Below are 26,663 nucleotides of genomic sequence, written 5' to 3'. Positions count from 1 at the left end.
TTTAAAACCACAAAAGTAGTTATTTCCAAATAATTTGAGTTCCACTGTGAAAAGAGTAGCATCTGAGAAAGGTTAGATTCAGTTTCTCTTTACCATGAGAAAAATGACCAAAAAAAAATAAATCAGGCAGATGGAAAACCAATCCTCGAATGGGCAGTATAGCATGTGGCAGTCATCAGCCAAGAGAAGGGGCTCAAGGCCCCACCTGGCCCTTCATCCTGGAAGGCCGAGGTCCAGCACCTTTCCCCCTTTCCTCATTGCTCCACCAGCAAAGCTTTTTTTTTTTTCCTCAAGGGCCCTTTTATCCACTGAGCTAACAGTTAGTTGACCATGCATGAATCAGTTTTTGGAAGCCTATCCCGGGAACTCAATGAGCCGAACTTGCAAGGGTCAGGGGCCAGAGCTGCTTACTTAGTATGGCACACAGAAGGAAGTGAGCAGAGTTTGGAAGAATGGGAGAAACCACAGATCCCGTAGGCTCGCCCAACTATCACCCATGCCCGATACCATCCCCCCGCCAAAAGGATGAGCTGTTCTGTGGACCAAATGGATGTATGTGGTCAGATGGAAATCCAGAATCAATTTGTCATCACTTGGACATGGAGTTGACCGCCAGTAAGAAATCCCGACTTTAAGTGCATTTTAAATTTTAGGCAAAGTGAAAAATAGAAAACGTTGACCATCATTCATAAAAAACACATAATTATCAAAGCTAATTCTTGGTAGTACATACATGTCACATTTACATGTGTAGTGATAATATTCAGTCTACACCTGCATACGGTATATATGTGAATATAAACCACAAACGGAGCTCTCTTGCTCACACACACACACAGGCTCTCAGTCTCTCTCTCATCTCCGAATGCATGCATATATCCCAAACAGCTCCCAAGGATCCAAATGCATAGTTCAGAGGGGCACTACGCGACATACAACTTTTCTCTAAAAAAAAAAAAAAAAAAAAAGGATCAAAACAAAAAACTTCCCCCCCTTTGAATATGCCAACAGGACTTTGCCAAAACCACCTGACCCTCATATATGGCACCATTTTAATGCCTATAAAAAGACAGGTCTATTTGGGGAGAACACTGCATTTTCTCCTCATCACTGGACTTTCAGAGGGTCTCTATACATCCAGCCTTCACCCTAGAAGAGAACGAGGGAGACGTTACACAGATGTTGCTGAAGAGAACTTAGCGGAGGTAGGGACGAGTCAGAAAACAAGCAAAATGGAACAGTCCCAGGGACTGCCTGGGAGCTAATGTCACAGGACCAATAGCAGAGCAGGGAAGGGGGACTTGGATGGCCAATCCAGAGCCAGACAAGTGGCCGGCTAGCTTCTGTCAGAGATTCCGAGCATAAGATCCGGAGGAGACATCAAGTCCACCCCCACTGTACAGATCGGGAAACTGAGGCCCAATGAACTGACTTTTCCAAAGTCAGTTAAATTGCAGATTCAGTAAGTTGCATATTCAGAATTCAAACTCAGATCCCTTCACTCCAAATGCAGTCCTATTAGCATAACATTATCATTAGCAGCAAAGTAAATGCCCAGTGGGGTTTTATGGTAAAATGTTTGTCAACAAAATGATTACATCATTTCAAGGATAGGAGAGAAAAACCAATCTCTTTCATTAGAGCCTAAAGGAACTCTAGGACAGGGACTATTTTGTGTTTTTCTCTGTATCCCTAGAGGCTGGTACACAGTAGGAGCTTTGTACACGGGACTTCAGGAGCCAGTGAATCCTACTTTCTTTTTCTAGCTTTTTTAGTTGCGGCCCCGTCATCGATGGCCTCCTTTCTCTACTTGCTTCCTGTAGCTGTTCCGAGATATAAAATTTCCTCAATAGCCGCTTTGGCTGCATCCCGCAAATTTTGGTATGTTGTCTCATTATTGTGATTCTCTGGGATGAAATTGTGATTTCTGTGATTTGTTGTTTGACCCACACGTTCTTTAGAATGAGATTACTTCATTTCCAATTGAATTTTAGTCTATCATTTTTCCCTGGCCCTTTTATGAGAAGGAAGCATTTACTATTTCTGCCTTTCTGCATTTGACTGTTACAGCTAATGGACTGTCAATCAATACACAAGCATTAAGCGCCTACTGTATGTACGGTATTCCCGAAGATTCAGGAAGAAAGACGAAGTGGGAGCTTACATTTCTAAGTACTCAGAATACGTGTGAGACCCGCTGGGTTACGGCAGCCCTGGGACAGATGAGCCCTAAGACCTCCCGCTCACGCTCTCCAGGTTTCCCATCCTTCAGTCACTGCAGTGTGCACCCTGCACACCTGAGCTGGGGGTGGGGCCTTCAGGCCTCAGTTTCCCCTCGGTGAGCTCACACGTGGGCACTAACGGGGCTCCCGTGAGGTACACCGAGGCTCGGGGCTGGGGGAGGGGCAGTGGCGGAGGCGCGGCTCCACCCTCTCACCTGCTTGTTAAAATACCTGGGCCGCCACTCAGTTTTGCGGGTGGCCCGTTCCTGTTCCTCCTTGCGCTGCTTGTCCTCCAGGTTCCGCTTGAACTCCGTGGCCGAGTTCATGTCGCCCTCTTTGATGGAGTTGGTGACTTCCCGCCAGAGGTTCCTGGAGGGGCACAGCGCGGGCGGCATGAAGCGGCCCCACCCCCGCCTGACCCGGCCGCCCCGAATCTGCCCCGACCCCGAATCTCCCAGAGTGTCTCGCCCGCGCTTCCTCTACCAGTAAGGGGCAGAGCCTCTGAGGGCCGCGCTGAAGAACTAAAATTAAGCGGCAGCTTGGAGATCCCGGGAGGAACAAGAAGCCGCCCTGCTTCCCGCCCCCGCACCTCACCCAGCCCTCCCGCTGCCCTCTGCCTGGGCTCCCAGCAGGCCCCGGGACGTCAGGCCGCAGATGTCCCCCAGCACTCTGAAGTGACCTGTACACAGCAGGTGCCTAATTATTGCTGATAGAGTTGAATGGAATTGCACCAGGTTAAGTGACCCCGAGGGCCCCTTTGAGGCGGAATCGGCCGTAATGACCAAGTCGGAGGGGCAGCATGGGGGGCGCCCCGGCAGCGGAGCAAGGCCAGCAGCCCCGCCGTCCCACAGCAGGACGCTCTGCCTACAGGTTACTATAGAAAGGAGGAAGGGGGTTCCCCTAAGGCTGGGGAGGGGGCTTGGCCCGCAGAGGCCCCACGCAGGGTTCCGGGGTTAGCTGGGTCTCGGCGCCCTCCTCTGGAAAGTGAGCTTGGACTCTGGCCTCTGGGGGGCGCTCCTTCCCGGGGCCGAGGGGGCTGGACTCCGCCCCTGACACGGCAGCCCCTGAGGCAGGTCCTCATCTCTAAAATGGGCACAATACTAACTGCAGCTACTTTAGGAAACTATCCAGGGATTGCGGCGAGGGCCAAAGGAACTCATTAACGTTCAAGCCTATGGAAACACGGAATCATTAATTACTGGTGGCAATGCTGCGCCCTTCGGGCTCTCCAGGCTCCCAGGCTTTGGGAGGTCACCACGCATGCGCCTCGGCAGTAATTGTCTCCCTGCGCATGCGCATGCATACGTGCACGTGGCTCCCTTGCCTCACCTGGACTCCATGGGCTCTTGCTTCTCGATGGGCCGGACCTTCTTGGGGTAGACGGGCAGAGTGGCCGTGTTGATGAGCTTGGTCTCCCCGTTGCTGTAGGTGAACTCCAGGACGCCGTTCCATTCGCCCTGGGCCCTGCACACCACCGTGTTGCTCGGCTTGTGCTTCACCTCCGCCGTGACTCTAAATCAATGGAACGCAAAGTCAACGCCCCTCCCCCCCCACTAGGCGGAAAGACCCCCTGAGGGCGGATCTGGGCGCTGGGTTCTGTCCCTTGCAAATCCTCCCGCCCCACAGCGCCCTTGATGGACAGCCCCAGAGTGGCCCCACGGCATGCGCACGTGGTCAGAGCTGGGCCGGGCTCTGCCGTCTTGGTGGAGATTCCTCACTGGGATTCACGGCGGACACAAAGAATGGCCACCGAGGGGCGCAATCTGCACCACTGGAAGGACTCCCCACTGGGGAGAACCCAGAGCTACTTAAATCCGATGCCATTTTCGGAACCAGGAGTGTTACATTTCAGTGATAACCACAAGGGTGGGGGGAGGGGAGAAGATGCTTTCGTTCACAGCGGGGCCACACGTGCGCTCTCATGGTCATCTGCAGGACCTGGAGCGCTTCCGTTCGTTCCTCCGGGCCCCTGCCGCCGCCAAGCCTCCCATCCCAGTCTCTGGGCCTCAGTTTCCCTTTCTGTAAAATGAGGGGCCCAGACTTATGGTTCTTCGCTCCTGATCAAGTCATGTTGGAAAACGAGGGACGAGTCACCGTCCGGGCCTGGGCCTCGTCCAGGGGAGCATCAAACTTCTGCCTCCGTCCCATCCCAAAAGGCCCCTCCCCCAAACCCTCCCGCCGTGCGGACGTTCCCAGAGGCCTCTGGAGGGGAGGCAGGTCGCCCCCACGGGCACTTCCTCCTGAGCTCCAGGGCCTCCCCAGCGGCCGATGCAGGGCACAGCCCCCCGTGCTGGGAACACAAGGGAGCCTCGAGGCTCCCGGCTCTGCCCAGTCTCTGCTTCTACTCCTACAAAGGGAATGAAAATCTTTCCCATCCCAGGGCAGGAGCGGAAGCCGAGTATAAATAGATTTGCTTTTAGGAAGCTTTTTATAACACAGCCCAGAGACGGGGCAGTTTTTGTTCTTTCCCTCCCAGCAGCCGAAGTCTCTGTGCCTTTTATTTACTTAAGTTTTTATGTTCATGGCCCTAAAAGAGAAGGATGATGCTGGACAACATAACTTGAAGCAGTCGCCTCATCTAACTTCCAAAAGGGGCCCGCACCACACTCCAGCCCTCCTCGCTGCCATGAAAATCTTCAGCAACAAAGCCCCCCAGCTATTTCTCTTTTTGGAAGTGGTTTCCATCACAAATACTGTAACCATCTGGAAAACATGATTATTTGTGCAAGAGGTCTCACTGGGCTCTCTGAATGTTAACTCTTGGAGGCTTGAATTATTTCACATTTGTCTTTGTATGCTCAATGCCAAGGACACAGTAAATGCGCTGCTGAAGCCTCGCAAGCTGTGAAATAGTCCTTCGTCATTTGTTTTGCATCTTTTATAAATTTACTTCATTTGTAAACTGTTGTTCCCCCTGCAATAGAACATCATCTCCTCTTGAGGGCTAGAACTTTGTCATTGCATCCCAGCACCTCGCCTTGACCCTGATACAAGTTAGGCACAAAAATTCACTTCAGCTGAATTGAAATGACAAGGTCACTGGCAATCCATGTGTATTATAAAAGCATCACACAGATCAAGAAGTAGTCAGGGGCTCTGAGGTTACATGACCCGCTTATCTGAGTCCCAAACAGGTGAAGGTCATAGATTTAGCAAAACAGAAATGTGATTTCATATCATCAATACCTATTAAGCACCTACTATGTGCCAGACACTCTGCTAAGCTCTGAGGATATTAAAAAAAAAAAAAAAAAAAAAAAAAAAGACAACCCCTATCTATCTTCAAGCAGCTCACAACCTAATGATAACAACAAAAGAACAACAATGATAATACCAATCACAGCTAACATTTATATAGCACCAAGTACCAGTCTTTATTCTTGCCTACACTGAGCTGAAACGTGCAAAAGCAAATAAACGAGCAAATAACTGCTCTGTATAATTTTACAAGGGAGCAATTTTCCCAAATAGGGGAAAACACCCCAAAGACAATGACTGTGATCATTTAGATAACACTTTATAGATTTCCAAGTGCTCCCACATATGATTTCCTTTGATCCCTTTTTATTTTTTCATTACTATTCCCATTTTATGGAAGAGGAGAATGTTGAGTGACTTGCCACTAATCCAGATGGGGGACAAGCTCTCAGACTTTGCAGATGCCAAACTCAACACTCTGTCCCCTGCAACTCTGAGCTTTTTTCAGAGGAGGAAACTGAATCCTGAGCATTTAACTGGCTTATTGGTCACAGGACTGCACTAAAAGTTAATGGCCTTTGAGGCAGGATCTGATTTCAGCTCCCAGGGGATAGTGAGCGGGATTTGAATTCATTCCAGATGTGGGTCTAGAACTCTCCACACGATGGCACCACCTCGCTGCCTCCATCATCCCCCCCCATATGAGAGTGGCTCATAATGAAGCATGGGCCTCCCTTCAAAGCCACCATCCAGCTTTTTCATCCTAAAGAACTAACTTGGTGGAAGAACTGTCTCAGGACAAAGAAAAAGGAGCTTTACTTTCCTGGAATTTCCCTAAATTTATGTAAAAAGCCGGAGTTTACTTGGTTTTCAATTTGAAAGGAAACTGAATTCTCCCATGGATGTGAACCTGCCAAAACGGCTTAGCGGGAGATTAAGTTGTAGAGAGGAAAACTAGCCCCAGACCCAAGTGCGAGTCCCATCCCACCGCCCAGACACATGCTGCTGTGCAATACTGGACTGTGCTCCAAGCCGTCCTCCAGTGCTGGACACTGCACAGCTCAGGGGTTCTCCTCAAAGACCAAATCCATGGTTAGTAGTCAGAATACAGAATGTAGAAACTGGGGGGAGGGGGAACAAACCCAGAGTGGTCATTCAATCCCTTTTGTTTTACAAACAAGGAAACTGAGGTCTGGTGGGATCCCCACCTTCCCTTCCCTCCAGGAGCTCCATTTCCCCATCTTTAAAAAGAGAGGAAGGTCAGCCCAAGTGGCCTGGGGGAACCTTCCAGTCTGGAGGACTCCAGTGACGTCCATCACAATCCATGAATGGCTGGTGTCTTCCACCAGCTCGTGGATGTGGGGACAAGTGTTCAACAGACCCAGAGCTAACTAGAGAGACTTCTATAAGAAAAAGGTAAGAAAAAAGAAGGCCTTTCCTGGAGAGGCTCACAAGATGCTTTCCTCCTCTGGAGTTAATCTGCCAATCAGAATACTTAGGGCAAACCCTCTGATCCTAATTCCCACTCACATAGTCTCCATGCTATTTGGCCTATGGATGAGCAACAATTCTTGTCAAGGCCAACCGGAATCCCAGCTTGAACGGAGGAAAGGGGGAAGGGAAGGGGGCCGAGGGACACAACAATGTCTGGCCTTCAGGGAAAGGAGCCGGACAATATCCCGGGGAACAATCCCCTTCTCTGTGTCCTACCTGTGGACTTTCCCTCCGTAGAAAGGCTTGGTATGGAAGGTGACCAGCGCAGTGTAGCCGGTCTTGGCGCATTCCATGGTGACTTTACCGCCAAGCTCCACCCAGGGGATGGTCAGGATAGAGCGGGCATAAGCATTAGGCAATGTGAATATATAGTCTTCCTCGTAGTCCAAAAGCCGCAGAACACCTCAGGGGTGAAAACATAGAGAAAGTTAAGAGGCTCCCCAAAGGCCCCATCATTCATCTATGGTCTGACTTGGTCAGAGCTCTCTAGAGAACGTTATTCAAGGATGGAGAGCCTGAGGGGATGCCCCTTCTGTATTTCTGGGAGCTGTAATTTCATCTACGTGGGGATTCTCCTGATCATGAAGGTTGCAACCCATTTATGACTTAGTAGTAGCAATAACAATAATGATGATGTTAATAATAATTACAATAATAAGCAGTTTGCATTTATATGGTAATTTCAGATTCACAAAGCATTTTATATTTTCTCACAACAATCCTATGAAGAGGTGCTAATTTTATCCCCCTCTTACAGATGAGAAAACAGGTTGAAAAGTGATTTAAATGACTTACCCAGAGTTCCACAGTAAGTGTGAATTTGATAGTGGATTCAAATTCCAGTCTTCCTAACTGGAGGTCTAACACTCCACCCATTAAATCACCTAACTATAAAAAATTAAGAAAGGGCCATTCAGAGTTGCTCCACCTTGTGGCCAGGCTGGCGTTGAGCTCCTCAGAACTATTAGTTTTGGTTTTTTGGTTGTTGTTGTTGTTGTCCTTTCTAATCATTTATTTATTTATTCATTTTTAGTCTCATTTTTGGAAAGCCCATCGCTGGAGAGTCTACCCCCTCCAGCCAACCCATCAGGCTTATCTAGGCAGACACAGGGTACTCTGGGATTTCCAAGGCTAAGCCTGCTGAAACTACCAAGCCTGGAAACAACAGCCCCAGGACGGAGACACAAAGTGCATAGGACACAGCAGAGGTAAGAGTCCATCTAAGCCATCTTTTACTTATGAGGGAACCGCTCCGGCTCAGTTCCATCCATCCCTCCAACACCAACAACTTTCACTAAATAATGATTCATCATCGATTCACAGTCTTGATGACATTGATTACAATTTTGTTCAACCCCTTTAAGTCAGTAATTTTACCAATGAGGAAACCAAGACCCAGAGAAGGCAAGGAAAAACACAAGGAGAGAGCAATTGGACAAACACTAAGCACTTGTTGGATATCCACTATTCAAATTATCACTAGAAACAATGAAGACTCCATCATCCTTACCTAGGGTTAGGGGGAAAAGAGAATGAGAGGAAATCATTGTAAGCAAAAAAAATAATATATAGAATGTGGTAGGGCCAAAAGTGGATGAAAGGGGAGAAAATGCTCTTAGCCAAGAGGGACTAGAGAAAGACTTTGTGGAGGCTGACATATCTCAGATGGCACAGGAAGTAAGTGATGAATTCTGGAAGGTCTAGATCAGAAACCATATCCAGCCATCAAACTCTGACCCCAAGACTAGACCAGGCTCCTTGAGCCAGGCTCATTGCCCACCCTGCTCTGAGAGCTCCCTCAGTGGGCCCACCCTCCCCCAGTTTCCCACCTCTTGCTCTGGAAATGTAATTATCTCAACACGACTGCCCTTTTGGGAAGGGGTATATCTCCAAATGCCTTTTCCTATTTCAGATGTAAGCTCCTTGAGGGCAGGGGCCGTCTTGCCTGCTATATGGTAATTGATAAACATCCTTTTCTGTTCATTTGTTCATTCATTCTTGGCAACCTGTGCAAATTCATGGAGGCAAGGCAAGCCAAGATTAGGGAACACTTAGTAGTCCTAGCAACCCAAATTGCCTGGAATAGAGTATGCCATTTTTATTTTCTTTTTTATAGAGACCAAAGGTTTGGAAGTTTGTGCTTTGGTTTTTGCATTTTTCTCTCCTTACCTTTTCTTTTCCCAAAAGATAGTTTGCGAGGTCTATTTGACAACTGAGAGGAATATCTCATGCACTGCCATTTAAAGACTAGAAAGACTAGAATGATGTTAGAAGCCATAGTGTTGGGACAGCTAGATGGCACAGTGGATAGAGCACCAGCCCTGAATTCAGGAGGACTGGAGTTCAAATGTGGTCTCAGACACTTAACACTTCCTAGCTGTGTGACCCTGGGCAAGTCACTTAACCCCAATTGCCCCAGCAAAAAGTAATAATAATAAGAGAAGACCTAGTGTCTTCCAACTCCTTCGAGGCCATCATAATAAGAGGCCATAAAATTAAAGCGAGAGGGATTCAGATTATACCCAAGAAATTCCTTAACAGTTTACAGAGCATTAAACACTAGAAAGAATTCAACCAATCAATAAGTCAGCAATTACTGGGCAGCTGACCTGCAAGAGAAGGTGGAGGATACATCCTACTCCCAGTCTGTAGGGCTTTAAAAGCAGGATCAATTCCTCTTTGCCCAAGATGACTTAAGAGTAGTCTGCATCTAAGTTTGGTGCTTCTCTGAATGAAGGAGAAATGCAGGGTGAGACAACTGTTGGTGACTTGTCAAAAAGCTCTTTTTAACTTTTTAATTTCATTCCAGCTATAAAATGAGTTTCTTTTGGGATGTCTACACTTGGCTGGCCCACTGAGTCACCCCTTTGGGTTCTTTTATGAATGAAAAGGGATAAAAAATGCCCAATATTTTAACAAATGAAATGTGCCCATTAAATCAACCAGCAACATTCTTATCTCAGTGCTAAGTACCCCTTTTCAATTCTGTTTTTTTTTAACTGTCCTCACTTGGAACATACATAAAAAACACATTTCAAATTACAATTATCAAAAGAACAGCAAATTAACATTCCGTCTTACCTGGCACCTATTCTGAGGAAGCTGAAAGACCAATTAACCAATCATCTGCCAGCTATTGTCCTGGGAGCCTGCCCTGGGTATTTTACGACTTGCTTTAGCAGTCGGCAAAATTGCCAGGCATTCAAAGATCCAAGCTCGTTAAGTCAGAGAAAATACCGAACCTGGTAAGTAGTTGTTCCCTCATCAGTAGCAGTGTAGAAAGAGCTTTGGAAACCCTAAGACAGACAGGACCTAAAGGAACCCATCCTGGACTCAGAACCTCCCAAGTGGACAGCACTTTGGAGGTCACCTACTCCAATTCATACCTAAACACAAGTCGCTCTCCTTTGGTGGGCCAGCCGGCCTCTGCTCATGGCTGGGGGAGGGGGAGGGCAGCCTGTTCTACTTGGGGACAGTTTTCCCTAACATCAAACTCTGCTTCTCTGAGGCACCCCCTTGCTCTCAATTCTGCCATCTGGAACCTGACAAAATGAACTTAATTCTTTCCCCTGGCTCATACCTAGAAGCTTTCTTCTTGGAGGAAAGTATGGTATAATAATGAAAAGGATGCTGTATTCCCGCATGCGTGTATGCAATGTGTAATTCTGTAAACATGTGTATTATTAGGGAGGTATAGATCATATCCCCAAGTAAAATGGAAGTTCCCCAAGAACAAGGAGTGCTAGATTTTCCTTTCCATACTGCTAGCACAGAATACGTTAGGGGTCTAATAAATGATGGATGAATGCTGAATGTTGAAAGGGCCTCCACCTACACATATGGCCTTTTCCTTTTCATGTTCTCCAGACACAGGATTGATTAAAAGGATGAGCCATTTACTGAGACCTCACTGAGAAGGAGGGCTAGGGATTCAGAGGGTAGGAGATGAGCTATAGGGGAGGAGGGGAAACAGACCCAAAGGGGAAACTTGTGTCCTTCCCAGAGACTATGGAAGAGCACTATGGCCAGATCATGGGACATGTGATTGCATATGTGTAACCTGTAGCAGTTTGTTTACTATCTTGGGGAGGGGGAAAAGGATAGAAGGAAAAATTTTGGATCTGAAAATCTTACAAAGATGAATGACAAAAAGCTTTACATGTATTTGGAAAAATAAAATGCTACTGAGGGAAAAAAAAACCCTTATCTTTGACACTAGTTGTAGGACCCTAAACAAGTCACAACTTCTCTGGGTCTCGGTTTCTTCTCGGGAAGAATGAGGGCTTGAAACCAGATGAACTCTCAGTTCCATTCTGGCTCTAAGTCTGTAATTCTATAGTCTAAGACAAGTTAATTCATCTCTCTGGGATGCAGTATCCCTATCTGTCAGGTGGGGTGATGATTGCACCCATTTCATACAAGGTTATTGTGAGATCAAATAAAATGATCTACGTAAAATGCATTTCAAAGAGCTTTATAATGGTCAGCTGTCATCACTAGCAGATGGCAGAAACGGGCGTTGGATCCAGGGTCTCCAAAGATCTAGGCTAAAGTTAACAAGACAGAACAGCAGATTCAAAGGCGGGCAGGAATTCAGGCCCTGCTGTTCCCCAGCTGTCAGAGAGGGGGCAAGCTTACTTTCTCTGGATCCCCATCAGTAAAATGAGGAGACCAGACCAGATGAAAGCAAGGACCCATTCAGATTGAAGGTCTGTTATATTCCTCCGACAAATGTAAAGTCCTACACTTGGGTCCAAAAAAATCAACTGCACAAACAACATATCATGAAAGAGATATGGTTGGAAAGCAAATGAGGAACCCTGGGCACTTTAGTGGATGCAGGACGTCAAGTCAAAACAGCCAATATGATCTTTACTATTGCTCTCTCCTGGTTCTCCTGCAATCTCTCTGACCACTACTTCTCAAATAGTGACCCGAAGGGTCCCAGAGGAGACTTAATTAAACAACACTAAAGCACCTACTATGTGTTGGGTACCATGCTAGTCTCTTCTCTCGGATCCCTCTAGTCTTTCCCTTAGTGATCTTACCCACACCTCAGAGACTTGCTCTCTATGCAATTAAATCCCAAATTTTATTTCCACCCCTGACCTCCTGAACTCTAGACAGCTGATATACAGAGCACTTTAGTATGCATACATGTACATGCACATCATGTCATGGAATCCTGCAGGTAAGGAAACTGAGGCACAGAGGTGAAAGGACACACAGGATTAAACTCAAATCTCTAATGATTCTAAGGTCAGTGTCCCCATCACAACTCCAGGCCCCATCTCCAGGAACATGTCCTACAGAAGTCTGTGGATAAATTTCAGGGAGACCATAACCTTGGATCAAGGGGAAAAAACTCCATTTTTATGTTTACCAACACTGGTTTCCTTTGTAATCAATCTGCATTTAAGAAATTTCTCCTTAGCAAGGGTCTCTAGATTTTATCTGACCACCTGCCACAAAACAGATAAGAACTATGGGTCTAAATAAAGTTCATTCCCCCAGCGCTTAGTCCCATAATAAGCATCTAAGTATTTTTTGAACTGAACTAAGAGAATACCCATGTCCCAAAAGCCAAATTCACCACTTCAGGAACCTTCAGAACATTATCAGAAAGTCATTTTAAAAGCAACAAATCCAACTTTCACGAACAAGAAATCTTGAAAACTCGCCTGGCTCCGTATATCAGAAACACCCATGACTAATTTGAGAAAGTTCTTGAAGGCGGAGTCATCACCACTATTTCTTCAAAGTTCATCATGAATGAATATAACATAAGACGTCTGAATCAGTTTGTCACAGTAGATGGCATCCTGTACCTCAGGGGCTCCCGGGAGCAACTTTAACGTGGCCCAATCTCATCCAACAAGCATTTGTTAAGCACCTACCAATGCATTATAGATACAAAAATAAAATGACAAATAGCCCCTCCTCAACGACCTTATATTAGACTCTGTGGGTGGGGGGAACAAGCAAATAAGTCATATGTATATGGTCACTGGTTGACCAACGTGAAGATTCTGGAAATGCTACTCAAGGGAGGAGGAGGGAGGAACGAAAATCCCCTTATTAAGTGCTTACTGTGTGCCAATGGCAGACAGAGCCAGAGAGACCCTGCCTCATGGTGCATCTGGGCAGAGGCGGGGGTGACGAGGAGGACATCCCAGGAGGGGGCTCCAACCGGGCTAGCTGAATACTCCACAGCAGGGTCTGCTGGGTCCCAGCAGCCTTGGGCACGAAGGGAGACCCATCTCAGCCTCTCAGAACAGAAAGGAAGAAACATCAACAGAGTGCCGAGGATGAGGCTGTCCAATATGGGGTGAAGATCATACAGCTAGTGATTAGCCACCTAGCCCCCCAATCTCATGGGAAGCAGGGCACAAGGGCTCTGGGAACAAGTGCAACCCCCTCGAGCCGTCAGGTCAGGGATGCCCTGGCCCAGAAGTAGCAGAAGGCACTGGGTGCCAGGATGCTCTTGGTTCTGGCCCATTTCTTGAGTAAGTTCAGTGAAGTGATATTTGTAGAGGCATATAGTAGGTGCTTAATAAATACTGATTCTCTTTGCTCCCTCTCCTCAGCCTAGGATGGAGAGGCAGAACCTGGCCAGCACATCTCAGGACATGTCAAGACCCAGATTCTCCTGGTTCTCTCGTCCCAGAGAGAGAACCTTCCTCAGGTTATTCGGATTTAATCCGTATCCAAGAACAGATCTGTAACCTCAGGGGCCTTTGAGATCTCCCTGGATTGGCAGCAAATCCGGTGTGGGGCAAAAGAATGAGGAAGTTAGGAGCCTGAAGCCTGGGTTTTAAAACTTACCGGGCTCCATTTGCTCATCTGTGAAATGGGGATGGTGATAATAGCGCCTCCCTTCCAGAGTGGTTGTGAAGCCAAATGAGATAATATTTATAAAGTGCCAAGGGAACCTTCAAGAACTATCATCAACATTATCATCATCATCATTACAGTTATTATAATAGCCTTGAAGCGAACAAAGGAACAATGGACCAGGATCACAAGCGAGCCGTCCTTGCTCCATTAACCGGTTACTCAAACCCCTAGGTCTGATGGGAGGCTCGGCTGCCACATAGCCCCTCCAAAAAGGGCTCTGTTCTCCAGGAGTCCGAGCACTTTGTGAGTGTCGGGGATTAAGGGACGACTTGAGGAACATTAGAATTATTACTCTATGCAGTTTTTCAAGGTTTCTGGGGATCCTTCTGCACCTGCTGCAAAAGGGGGCCCACTGTCAGGAGACCAGAATAAAAATCCACATCAGGGATCGCTAAGTTCTGGGGCCCCTCCAGCATGGCCCTGGGCAGGAGGCAGCTGCCTCAGTTTCCTAAGGGCCAGCCACAGACGGACAGTGATCCTGCAATCCCAGCAACTGGCCCACTTGGACACTGCCTCTCTTGACCATATTTCAGAGCAAAGCCCTTTTTTGGCATCCTCAGTGGCAACAGCGATCCTGACCCCCCCCCCCTCGCCACCCCCTCTCCTGGCCAGTCCCTGGTCTTACCTTCCCCGATCAAGGACACCCCCACGGACATGCCCATGAACTTGCTTTTGGTCCACACGTGAGTGTTCACAAACATTCCTCGCTCTTTGCACTCACAGTAAAAACAGGACACCGGGGGATGGTGGGACACCTGCTCGGCCACGAACCTAAGCTTGTACCGCTTGCGCTCTGGGTCTAGGTCCGTGCTGGGTGTCGAGGCCGTGCTGGGCGCCGAGGCCATGCTGGGTGTCGAGGCAGTGCTGGTCGCTGGGACCTCCGTCTCACTCTGCTCCCGCAGCAGGGGCTTGACCTGGTCCTTGGGGATGTCCCAGGAGCAGTGGAAGGTCTCCCCCAGGATGGGGTTGTACGGCTTCTTGGCCACAGAACCCTTGCGGCCTTCGCGGAACGATGTCAGGTAATACTCCACGAAGGAGATGGCCCGCTCCTCGGGGGTGGCCGCCGAGCCGATGGACAGCAGCAGGTCGGGGTGGGCCATGAAGTTGGCGAACATCTCCAGGAGGGACCTCGTCTCCAAGATGAACGTGGGGAGTGCAACCTGAGGTCGGAAACAGACGGGGGTTAGACTCCCAGCGAGACCGCATCATTATCCCCACTCTGCAGATGGGGAAACTGAGGCAGGGGTGCTGTGGCTCCCAAGGAAATGACCCCATTGAGTCCAGCATTCCTATTTTACCAATGGGGAAACTGAGGCTGTACATAACCAACCATTATAAATGGGAGGGACCTTAGAATCCTTTGAGTCCCAAGATCACAGCTCTCTCTCTCTAAAAGGAATCCAAGTTCTGCCCAAAGGGCTAACACATTGTACATAACCCTTTGACCCAGCAGGGTTTCTACTAGGTTTATATCCCAAAGACATCTTAAAGGAGGGAAAGGGACCCACATTTTTATACATGTGTACATGTACATGCCATCAGTTGGAGAAGGGCTAAATAAATTATGTATATGAATGTTATGGAATATTATTGTTCTGTAAGAAATGACCGGCAGAAGGATTTCAGAAAGGCCTGGAGAGACTGACAGGAACTGATGCTGAGTGAAATGAGCAGGACCAGGAGATCGTTGTACACGGCAACAAGAAGATTATACAATGATCAATTGTGATGATGGACATGGCTCTTTTCAACAATGAGATGATTCAGATCAATTTCATTAGACTTGTGATGGAGAGAGCCATCTGCACCCAGAGAGGGAATTATGGGGATTCAATGTGGATCACAGCATAGTATTTTTGCCTTTTTGCTTGTTGTTTGCTTTTGTTTTCTTTTGTTTTTCCCTCCAACTAAAATCTCAGGGTAAGAGATAATATCAACATAATCTTCCTTCTTTCCTTTTCTTTCTTTTTTTATTTCATTTTTTAAAAACTGCTTTTCCTGGTCCTTTCTGAGGCTTTCTTGTGGCTGTATTGTTATGACATTTACCATTCCTTTTAAAGTATTAAGTCACTGCATGATTTGCTTCCTGGGGCCAGTGTGGGGAGCAGGCACCAACTGTCTAAGCCCTAGCACATGAGTAATAAGCCAGCTGTTCCTACGAATGGTGTCGACACAGGCCAAAACGATCTAATCAGTTTTACTGGCTATCAATCACACGGGCCTTTTGTCCCATTAAAATAATTAATAGAACCAACCTCGACTTTTTCCAGGCAAAATGAAATAGGGCTTTGCCAGAACCCCAGCAAGCAATGAATTAACTCTGGAGTTCCATCTATCACCAGGAGGATCACTGATTCCCCTCCAGTAGATTCCATAAGAGAAGATCAGTCCAGGAAAGGAATCAAAAAGAGAGACAGCTGCCAGACAGGAAATGCCACAGGGGATGGGAGGGAGAGGTCCTTTCTGAGCCCAGGAGGGCGCTGCAGAAGGTCACTTTAAAGTGGCTGGAGTGGTTTAGAACGACAAGAAAGAACATTTCTATATCGTTGTGAAGATCAAGTGAGATAATATTTCTAAAGTACCTAGTGCAGCACACACCTTAGGTACTTAACACTTTAGAAAATAATGCTCTCTAGGAATAAATGGAGTTTTCCTAAAAATCATCAGTAGCAGCTACCTAAAACCACCAGCAGGCTTCATATGTAATGGGGATAAACTAGAAGCATTCCCAGTAAGATTGAGAAGGAAACAAGGTTGCCCATTCTCACCATTACTATTCCATAGTGTATTAGAAATGTGAGCTTTAGCACTAAGAGAAGAAAAATAATGCTTTTGGGGGCACAGCTAGATGGCACAGCAGATCAAGCACTGGCCCTCAAGTCAGGAATTCAAATTCAGCTTCAGACACTCAACACTTACTGTGTGACTTCCCCAAAAGAATAATAATGATGATGCTTTGTCTATTATCTCAAAGATCCCCACAACAACCTGTGGGGGTGGATGTTATTATACTTCATTTAAGGAAGGAAGCCAGTCGGGCTTCAGACACTAAGCAAGAGGACCTGGGCAGCTTGCTCAGCCCTCGCTGCAGTCCCCTGACTGGTCTTTGTCCCAGGAACTCACAGAGCCCCAGGGAAACATGCTGACCTCAGACTCAACAGAGCTGAGGGACCCAGACTCAAATCCTGTCTCCCACGCTCATCGTGTTGGGTGAGTGCCATGGGCCACCTAGATTTTGGTTTTCTCGTGTGCCAAATGAAGGCTGGACCACATCCAGGGTAGACATTTAGCCACTCTGAAGCCTTCACCCGTCCACACACTGGTCGTTTTGGGATTTCCTGATCATCATGGGTGGGAGCCTTGATTGCCCACCAAACCAGACCTGGGTATGGTCTGGCATCCAATCAAACATCCCTTCAGTGTCTGGCCCAGCCTGCCCAGCTCTTTCCAGTGCATTAAGTAATCAAACCAATAAAATGTAATTAAGGCCCATCCCTGGAAAGGCATGCTGATCCATTTGTCTGTGGCTCCCTTCTCCCTCTCTGCAAATTTCCAAACCATTTCCAAGCTGCATATGACTCTTGAGAGCTGTGGTGTCCTTGTGTTAGGATGGAAGCTTTCTGAGGGCCCAACATGGCCTTTGGTTCTGAGGGTCTCCTTAGGCTGCCCCCTCCCCAACTTAGCACAGTACTTGGCACACGGCAGGTGCTTAATAAATGACTAAGAACCACTTTATTTCTTTTGGGCATGGAAATCCTGGCATCTTCAGCCCAGGGATACTTCATTCTAGAGAAAACAACTGCTTGAGTATGAAAGCCTTCATGTCTGGGGCTGGGAGCAAGGCAAGAAGAAAAGCTTTTCTGAGCATCTCTGCAGCCGGCTTACAAGCCCCCCAAGACTCCAAACTGCCCAGGAAGCAAAGGAGAGAAACAAAGAATTAAGGGGGGGAACAGCCCTCCCCAAGAAAAAAATCCCATAAATTCCATCTGTTTGGGGAAGTAGCACCCACTCTGCAGCCACAACTCATGCAACTGCTAAATCAGCAGACCCCCAAACTTTTTCGAGGGTATCCCTTCTGAGTGGCCAAAGATGCTGATGGAGAAGCAGCTCTCAGGCGCTTCATGGCTGGCCCTGGAGAGCTCAGCCCTCCACTTACCGGAGGACTCAGTGAAAAAACTGACACAGAACACAAGAGCATTTGGGGGCTTCTTTTAACCACTTCCAGGTCTTACATTTAAAAGGACATCAACTCTAGAGTCTGAAGGTAGGAGTTCAAATCCTACCACGCCACTTACTGACCCGTGACTAGGCAAGTCAGGGAGCCTTTGCTCCCTGGTTTCCTCAGCTGTAAAATGGGAATAATAATGGCGCCCACCTCCCTGGTTGCTGTGAACATCCAATCAGACAGGAATTGCCAAACACCTGGCACATCTGCCCAGTACACAGTAGGCACTCTATAAATATAGCTGTCCCCACCATGTGTTTCATCAGTTTCCTCCTCTGTAAAATGGGAACAGTTAAGGTACCTACCTTGCGGCGCCCCCAGTCCCCCCTCCCACAGTCCCCCTACCCACCCACATACTTTGGTGAGGTCCATCCCGAATCGGAGCTGGGAGATTAGATGGAGCACGATGCTGTGGTGGTCCTCAGAGTTCTCTGCAGTCTCATCTTCATTTTCCTCATTATCAGTTTCCTCCTCATTTGCTCTGCCTTCTTGGGAAGCCGATCCCTAGAACAGAAACATGACAAACACTACCACCTGGAGGGGGCACAGACTTGGACGTGAGCCAAGATGGGGGCCACAGACTAGGCAGGGCGAGGCCCCTGGGAGCCTGAGGAAATTGGGGCAGCTCTCCTATCCTGGGGCCTTCCTCCTGGGGATTCCCCTTCTGTTAAAGGGAGGACATGGTGCAGAGGGCCCCTCCATGGTCTTATGGGAATATAACGTAAAACCCTTCATGGTCTGAGTTCCCCTTTGCATCTCCTTCGCTCCCCATCTAATTCCCCCAGAAACCCACTCAGGGCCAATTCTCGTGTTCGTGAACATTATATATGTGACCTAAAATTTAACAAATGCATTAATGAGCATTCACTCAAGGCTGCAGGAAGAAGGTCCATCTCCTACTATATACATATACAGAGTACCATACTCCTTCCTCATGTGATGGATGACCTCCTGTGAAGACCTAGGGGAGGACGCCCAGCGGCCCAGAACACACCGAATGAATTTCATTCTGTGCCGTCTGAAGGAATGTCCACACCGGAGAAGCCCCAGACCCTCGGATGACCCGGAGCACCGGACGTCCAGGTCAGCTCGAAAGTGCGCTCGTGTGACAGCATCATCATGAGCGAGGGGCCACTCGACATCCCGAGGTCCCCCTGTGTGTCCTGGACAGGCAGCAGCAGCTTAGCTCCAGGTACACCCTTCACTGCACGGGGAGGAGACCTACCAATGGCTGGGTGGCAGCAGCCACACAAGGAGCCCATCACATCACTGTTTGTCAGTCCAAAGAAGCTCCACTGTGTAAGAAAGGGGCTGACGCCTCCAAAAATCGAGGGGAGAAAAATCAGCCAGATGCTTCAGCCACGGCAAGGTTCCCGCCAGCAGAGGAAGCTTTCTATACCCCTTGGGGTCACGAGCTTCCCTCTTCATTTAAAGACAGGAAAACTGAATTTGCAAACCGCCAGGCGAGCGAACACGAAGTGGAGAATTCCGAGAGGAAATCTCTCGCCAAAGAGAAAAACTCCACCAACTGGGCCTACAGCCAGGACTGCACTGCTTGGGAATTAGGTCTACAGCCAGCCAGGACCGCACTGCCCGGGAAGGGCGTTCACAAGGTAAGTCAGGCCCCATTTATGGACACTCTTGCGCACGTGGAGAACAGCCCTGATTTCGCGTCACAACACCCAGATTCACAGCCTGACATCAGTTACCTTGACCCGATCTCTCAGCCTCCATTTTGTTCAGTTGTAAGATGTGGGGGCTGGGCCTCCATGCACTTGGAGGCCTCTTCCAAAGCTAAGTGTTTGTATGGACTGTGTGTCTGTGTGTGTGTGTAAACACATAACACACACACACACACACACACACACACACACACACACAACTGTTTATGTGCTTCTTGTCTTCCCCACTAAAATATAAGTTCTCTGAGGGCAGGGCTTACATCATTTTTTCTTTGAACCCTCCTGTCCATACCCCATGGCTGGCATTTAGTAGATGCTTAATAAATGTGTCCTGATTGATCTGCCCGCCTCCTTAGCAAAGTTAACTATTTTTGTTGTTGTCTAACTCTTCATGATGTTTTCTTGGCAAAGTTACCATAATGGTTTTCCATTTCTGTTTCCATTTTCTTTTCTAGCTCATTTTACAAAAGAGGAAATTGAGGCAGACAGGTTAAGTGAACTGGCCAGGGTCACACAGCAGGTAAGTCTCTGTAGCCATTTTTTGAACCAGGTTTTCTTGACTTCAGACCCAGCTGCCCCAGGATGACTACAGCAAAGAAATTGTTTCCAAAGTTCTCTTCCAGGTGGTCCCAGTCCCAGTTCCACAAGTCCTTACTACCTAACACCTCTCTACTAGCTCTGGAGACACGTCACAGCAGCTGCCTCAAAAGCTTGTGGGCACAGAGAGTAGGGCTGTCCAAATCAAACAGAAACAGGACCAAGAAATCACATGGAAGGAGGCCTCGGAACGACTCAGAAAATCACTGTTGCATTAGGAGGTACCAGGCCTGGAGTCAGGAAAACACTGTACTCAAATCTGCCCTCAGACACTTACTAGTTAGGCAAGTCACTTCCCTAATCTGCCTCAGTTTCCTCATCTGTAAAATGAACTGAAGAAGGAAACAGCCAACCCCCCTTCAGCATCTCTGCCAAGAAAACCCCAGATGACTTAGGAACAGTCAGACATGAATGAATGACAACAGAAAATTGTATTTTTACAACAAATTGTATTTTTATTTATTTTGTTGAATATTTCCCAAATTACGTCAATTTGTTTTGCCCTCCTCAGAGAGAAAAGGCACAAAGTCCCCTCTGATGCAGGAGAATAAGATATAAATACAAATGACTCTAAAACAGCCCAGGACGCACTAAACATGAAGAGGTCCTGGGAGAAGGTGTGACAAGTCAAGATAAGAAATAAGTCAAAAGATAAAGGGATGTGGGAACCTGGAGGGCAGAAGTGTAGAGAGCTGGCTCCAAGCACAATCTCATCATCTACATAACGGAGCGCAGAGCTACAGGGGAGACCGTTTTATACCTCTGCAAACACATGTGCAAAATAAATTACAGACCACCAAAGGCCGTCAACACATCAGATTTTATTGGAGTCATTTCATCAACCAGCAGACAGTCTCCCCACAAAGCTTCTTTGCGAGATCCCTGTGGCTGCCTTAAAACTAACACAATACCAGCTCCCCTCCCTCATCTAGGAAACTTAAGGGAGGTAATCCATTCCTTCCCCAATTCAAGCTTCATTCTCCCTTACAAAACTCACAATCTTAATTTATTTTTCTCCTTTATAAATAAGTTGGTTATACAATGGTCAGAACACAGTCAATCATCTGTCTTAATAGCATATATTTCCATTGACTTCAACAAAGATTTATTAGACACCTACAGTATACTCGGCATGGTATTAGAAGTTGGGGGTACAGAGCTGAGAAGTGAGCAAACCCCACCTTTCAGGGAGTTCAAAATCTACTGGGGGATGGGGGGTTGGGAGGGGAGAGGTAAGGAATTGGAAGTTAAGTAGTATATGAGGACAAGGGAGAGGAAGGGCAGCCAACAAGAGCTTAGAGAAAGACTGGAAGAGAAGGTCCTCAGGGCAAGGTCCAGCTCTGGGACTGACCACAGAGACTCCCAGGAAGAAGAAAGATCATCTGACCCGGAAAGGTCTCTGCTCATTTACTATGTGTCTCTGAGCAAGGTGCATCACCTCATGGGGTTCAGTTTCCTCCTCTCCTTAAGTCTCTAAGGTTCCTTTCAGCTCTAGATCCTATCTGACCAATACATGTGTGTATGTGTATTCAAGGCAATTGGAATTAAGTGACTTGCTCAGGGTCACACAGCTACTAAGTGACAAGTGTCTGAAGTTGGATTTGAACTCAGGTCCTCCTGAATTTGAAGCTGTACTCTTTCCACTGTACCATCTGGCTAGGATTCCATCTGAAAACAACCAGGAAATTTCCTTTAATAGTTTTCATAGATTCATAGAAATGAAAGCTGTAGGAGACCTTACACAGAAATTCTTTATTTTAGAGATTAGGAAACTTTGGAGTCCCACAGAAGTAAAGTAAAACAATCTGTCCAAGATCATATGGATAAGAAATAACAGAAGCAAGATTTGGGCCCACATCTTCTGGCTCTAGAAACTATTTTCTTTGTGGCACAATACACTCCAGTGATCTAATAATACCAAGGCAATCCCTGTCCACACAATTCTAGAAACAGGAAATAGAACCTTGCACAATGCTAAATTTTAATACCAGGGATCTCAGAAAAAAGATGGATAGAAGACTCCAATCATTTCAGTCTCTAGAGAAGCTCTGAGGTTCCTGATGCCACACTGGTGGTATCTACCTTGACAAGTCAGTCTTGCTAAAAGTGCTCCCAGAATTAAATAGCTAAAGTTGGGGTTCATGCTAAACATAGAAATCATTCCCCAACCTGTAATTTGACTTCTTTTTGTTCCTTCCTGCCCCTGTTGTCTATTTCCAGCAGTTCTTCACATCTCAAAAAAAGTCTAAAAAAAAGAGATTGACATCCATTTCCTATGGGTCTGTAGTCTTCCTACCTAGTCAAGGGATCCTGAGACCAAAAAGTATCAAAGAGAACCTAACTAAAGCCTCCCTTGACCCTCCCATCTCCATAGCTCTCTTCCTTTTTTTAGGCAAATGCCTGAAGAAAAGCCATCTATATTCATTATCTCCACTTCTTTGGAGAACATTCTCCCCTCATCTCTGCTTCTGGAAAAAAAGTGTATTGGAAAAAGAAGGGATATCAATGGAAAATTTTAAAAATGGGCACTACTACTACTTCTGTTCCCTGAAGAACAATCAGGCAGACTGATAGGTATTATACTCATTTCCTCAAACCCAAGGCAGTGACCAAAATATTCATCCACTCAGTAAGCATTTATTCAATACCTCAGCACTTCTGTTATGAAGTACGTGCTATTAGTATCTCCATTTTTACAGAGAGGAGGAGTAAGAGAGTAACATTAAGATAGGGGTGTGGATCAGAAAAGAACATGAAGAGAATTAGAGATTCTAAGGCATGAAAGTGAAGAGTATGGTGGGACAGCCTATGCAAAAACCAAGAGATGGAAAACAGCATGTCATATGAGGGAACAGAACAAAGCACATCCAGAAAGGGAGGTTGAACCTCCTCTGTGAAGGGCTTTCAAAGCCAGAGAAGTTGGTTTTCATCCAAGAGGCAAGAAGGAGCCACTGAAGCTTTCTAAGCATACATCTTTATTTTTGTTCCCCAGAAAAAAGGTATTTCCTACCCACCATTAGGCCTCTCTCTCCTTCTCCAAAAAGATACAAAAAGATATAAAGATAGTTCCTCAACTTTAAGCACAAAGCATTTCTACCTAGGAAGAGGGAAACAAATCATTAGATTCAAGCTACCTTGTCAAAGACACCAGGATTTTCCAGACAATATTTCTTTCTGATGGGCCTTTTTCTGAGGACACCCACTTTTAATTGGTCTGGATTAGCTAGGAGAATCTTCCTTTCCCCACTTCTCTGACAAGCTCTGCTTGACTAGTGTTTACAATCCACAAGCAATCTGCTTTCTCCCACTGTCTTGCTTATTCAAAAATTAAACACAATTTGTCTTCAGCTCCATCAGGAGAGAAGTCTTCCAGAGAACAGCCAAGTAAACACATTAATTTTAATACCGACTTCCCAGTTCTTCCCACTATGAATCAATACCACGTGTTTGTGTGTTCACATAATTATTCCCCAAGATTCTGGCTCCAACAGAGAGGGAAAGTAGCTGAACATCTCCTGCAGCCAAATCAATCCATTTTCACCATCATCCGGGGGCCATCCCTTAGAAGTGTCCTGTTTTCAGCTCCATTTCCCAAAACAAAGTTCCACCAGCAGTTTTTCCTATGGCCCTGAGAAACCAAGCAACAAACAAGCCCAAAGCTTTGTAAATTGATTTACTTATTTCCTTCATAGAACAACATTGGACCCCGGGCAACAGGTGCTCACCCAGCCTCTGCTTGAAGAACAAAAAAAGGATCCATCCTAGATGGAGACAGCCCAATCACTTTGAAGAATCCTCATTTGTGTGAAGTCTTTTTGGGGGGCAGGGGGCTGTCAAGCTTAATTTTGCCCCTCCAACTCCCACCAGCTATGCCCTGTCTCACCCTTTATGGCCAAGCTAAGCAAATGGAATCTCTTTTCTATTTGAAGTCTCTTCAGATGCTTGAAGAGGATGGTCACATCTCACCTGTCCCCAATACCCACAAATATCTTCTCCAGCTCAACAGCCCTCGTACCTTCATTTACTGTAGGTCTTTTTGACCTCTAGATCATCAACGTCCTCAGACTTCTAGCCCACTACTACGAAGCTCCTGAACAGCAGGCATTCTTTTTGCCTTTTTATCTCTAACTCTTACTGAGCATAGTTCCTGGCACATAGTAGTTGACTCACAAAAAGGTGGCACTCACACCCAACTCCAATATTCCAGGCATAGCCTGAGCATCTCCCAAAACAGAACCATCAAATTCTTAGCCCTGGCTCCTATACTTTTCTTAATGAAGACTCAATTCCATCCTGGCTCACAATCCACATCCTTGACTTGCATTCAGTGTGTGGTCCACTGAGAGCCCTAGATCTCTTTACAGTACATTTTTCTCTAGATAAAGTGCTGCCATCTTGAATTGGTGAAGTCGATATTTATGAACCCGAACGTTCAGACTTTAAGTTTCTTCATATTATTGAAGCAAAAAGACTTTGCATTTGGATTATGATTATATTCATTAGAGGCACGTCATGGGAGACCAAACCATAGAGCTCTAGGGAGATGGGTCTGCAGGGCAGCCTCATGATCTCATGGCCAGAAGAAAGAGCTCTGAGTAACAGGCATTAACATCAAGTAGCTTGAGGAGAGACTCCTTAGAAGCAGCTTCTAGCTTAACAGTCACATGGCAAATATGACCCAGAAGGAATGGTCATCCCAAGGAATCAAACTCAAAGTTAACAAGACAGCATATAAATTTGAATACTCGAATGTGAGACCTTAACAGTTATAAATCTCCTAACAAACAAACAGCTTTAGGGTCTTGTTACCTTTTTAGAACAAAAGGCTTTGGGGTTCCCGTTCACCTCTCTCTTATGAGCATATATTCAGAGGCCCTAATTTCTCACCTTCTCAATATAACCACAATTTGCCTTATTAGATTTGGCCCAAGTAGTGACCTGTCAGGACCAGGATGGATCATTTCACTATCATTCAGTGTCTTTATGATTCCTTCCTCCAAGCTTTTTGCCAGTCAGCAAACATTTGCAATCAGAATAATTGACATTTAGCGCTTTTAAGGAGGGCAAAGCTCTCGAGATACATTTTTGACACAATCAACAATCCTATAATAGGTTTTAATCTACATGTTCAATATCATGTCCATCATCACATAAGTAGCTTGAGTTTCTCCTACCCCAAAGCCACTCCACTCCCTATTCTGTGCCACACAAAGAAATAGAATTTCCCCGCCCTCAGGACACTTACCCACATTTCCCTACACATATCCTCTCTCAGAAAGGCAGCATGAAGTTAGCTCTAGGCTTCCAGTCACTCCCACTTACTAAAAGGAACCCTAATAAGTCAATTTACTCTCCCCCTATACCACCCACATGCTTAAGGCTAGGACTTTACTAGGGAATGTTCCTGTGATGACAAAATCACAGAACTTCAGCATCCAATAGTCTTAGTGTATTGACTTGGAAATTAGGCCTTCCTTAATTGCCAGCTCATGGACTCATAGATACAAGGCAATTTCCTACAGTTCATTCAGGACTGGGTAGGGGAGGAGGGAGGAGGGGTTGCCTTCTCCATAAACACTCCCCACAACAGACTGAAACCATCAGAGAGGGCTTAGGAGACAGACCATCTGGCCCAAAAGCCTGGGCTTGCATTTCTGAGACAGACTGAGGAATGCAACCTCTCTTCTCTCAGGGATCACTCAGCTAAAGGAGGCTCATTGTCTTAATTAGTTTGAAGAACCTTACAGGGTCCTCCGTTCCAGAGCACAGCATACATGTCTTAGTGCTCTTTGGAATATGCGTAGCTTGAATAACTCAAGGACCTGTACATATAAAAATCTGGCAGTATGGTACAATAGAAGCAGCATAGAATTTGGGGTCAGAAATCCTGCATTCAAATCCTGCCTCTGCTGTTTGCTACCTGTTTCTCTGAGGAAATCCCCTCAGCTATCTGGGCTGCCATGCCTTCATCATTAGAGAGGAGGCCATATGAGACGGCCCTTTCTGGCTGCCATAGGAGACAGCCCTTTCTGGCTCTGGATCTGCGCTCCTAAGGTAGCAAGGGGAAGGCTCTACCATTCTGCTAATCCTGGTGCATCTGCTGGCTTTTTCCACACTTACCAGAGAAGAACCTTCTCCACTTGGCTCCCCTTTCACTTCTGACTTCTGTCCTGCCCCTGAGAAAATGGGGCAGAATAGTGATTATAGTGCGGGGCCTTTCCTTACTTCTGCTGCTTCATCACATCTTTTAACTCCAAATGACCTCCTCTCATCCTTGCTCCAACCCTGCGAGGGAGATGCCATCATCCTTTCCCCATTTTACAGACATGGCAGAAGTATTGCGGTGAA

At 46.6% G+C, this 26,663-nt stretch overlaps 1 protein-coding gene across 1 annotated transcript in view; it reads right to left on the bottom strand.

Annotated features, from left to right (window-relative positions):
• Nucleotides 1-1,033: 1,033 nt before the first annotated feature.
• Nucleotides 1,034-26,663, bottom strand: part of OSBPL10 (oxysterol binding protein like 10) — a 187,829-nt gene continuing 162,199 nt past the window's right edge. Inside the window, 6 exon segments of the mRNA XM_074267278.1 lie at nt 1,034-1,149; nt 2,438-2,591; nt 3,552-3,734; nt 7,131-7,317; nt 14,437-14,971; nt 18,394-18,540. Coding sequence (XP_074123379.1) covers nt 1,108-1,149; nt 2,438-2,591; nt 3,552-3,734; nt 7,131-7,317; nt 14,437-14,971; nt 18,394-18,540 — 1,248 coding nt within the window. The 3' untranslated portion in view covers nt 1,034-1,107.

The sequence above is a fragment of the Sminthopsis crassicaudata genome, chromosome 5, assembly GCF_048593235.1.
Source record: "Sminthopsis crassicaudata isolate SCR6 chromosome 5, ASM4859323v1, whole genome shotgun sequence".
NCBI lineage: Eukaryota > Metazoa > Chordata > Mammalia > Dasyuromorphia > Dasyuridae > Sminthopsis > Sminthopsis crassicaudata.
The sequence above is the reverse complement of the archived record's forward strand: the minus strand, read 5'-3'. Positions and strand labels throughout refer to the sequence as shown.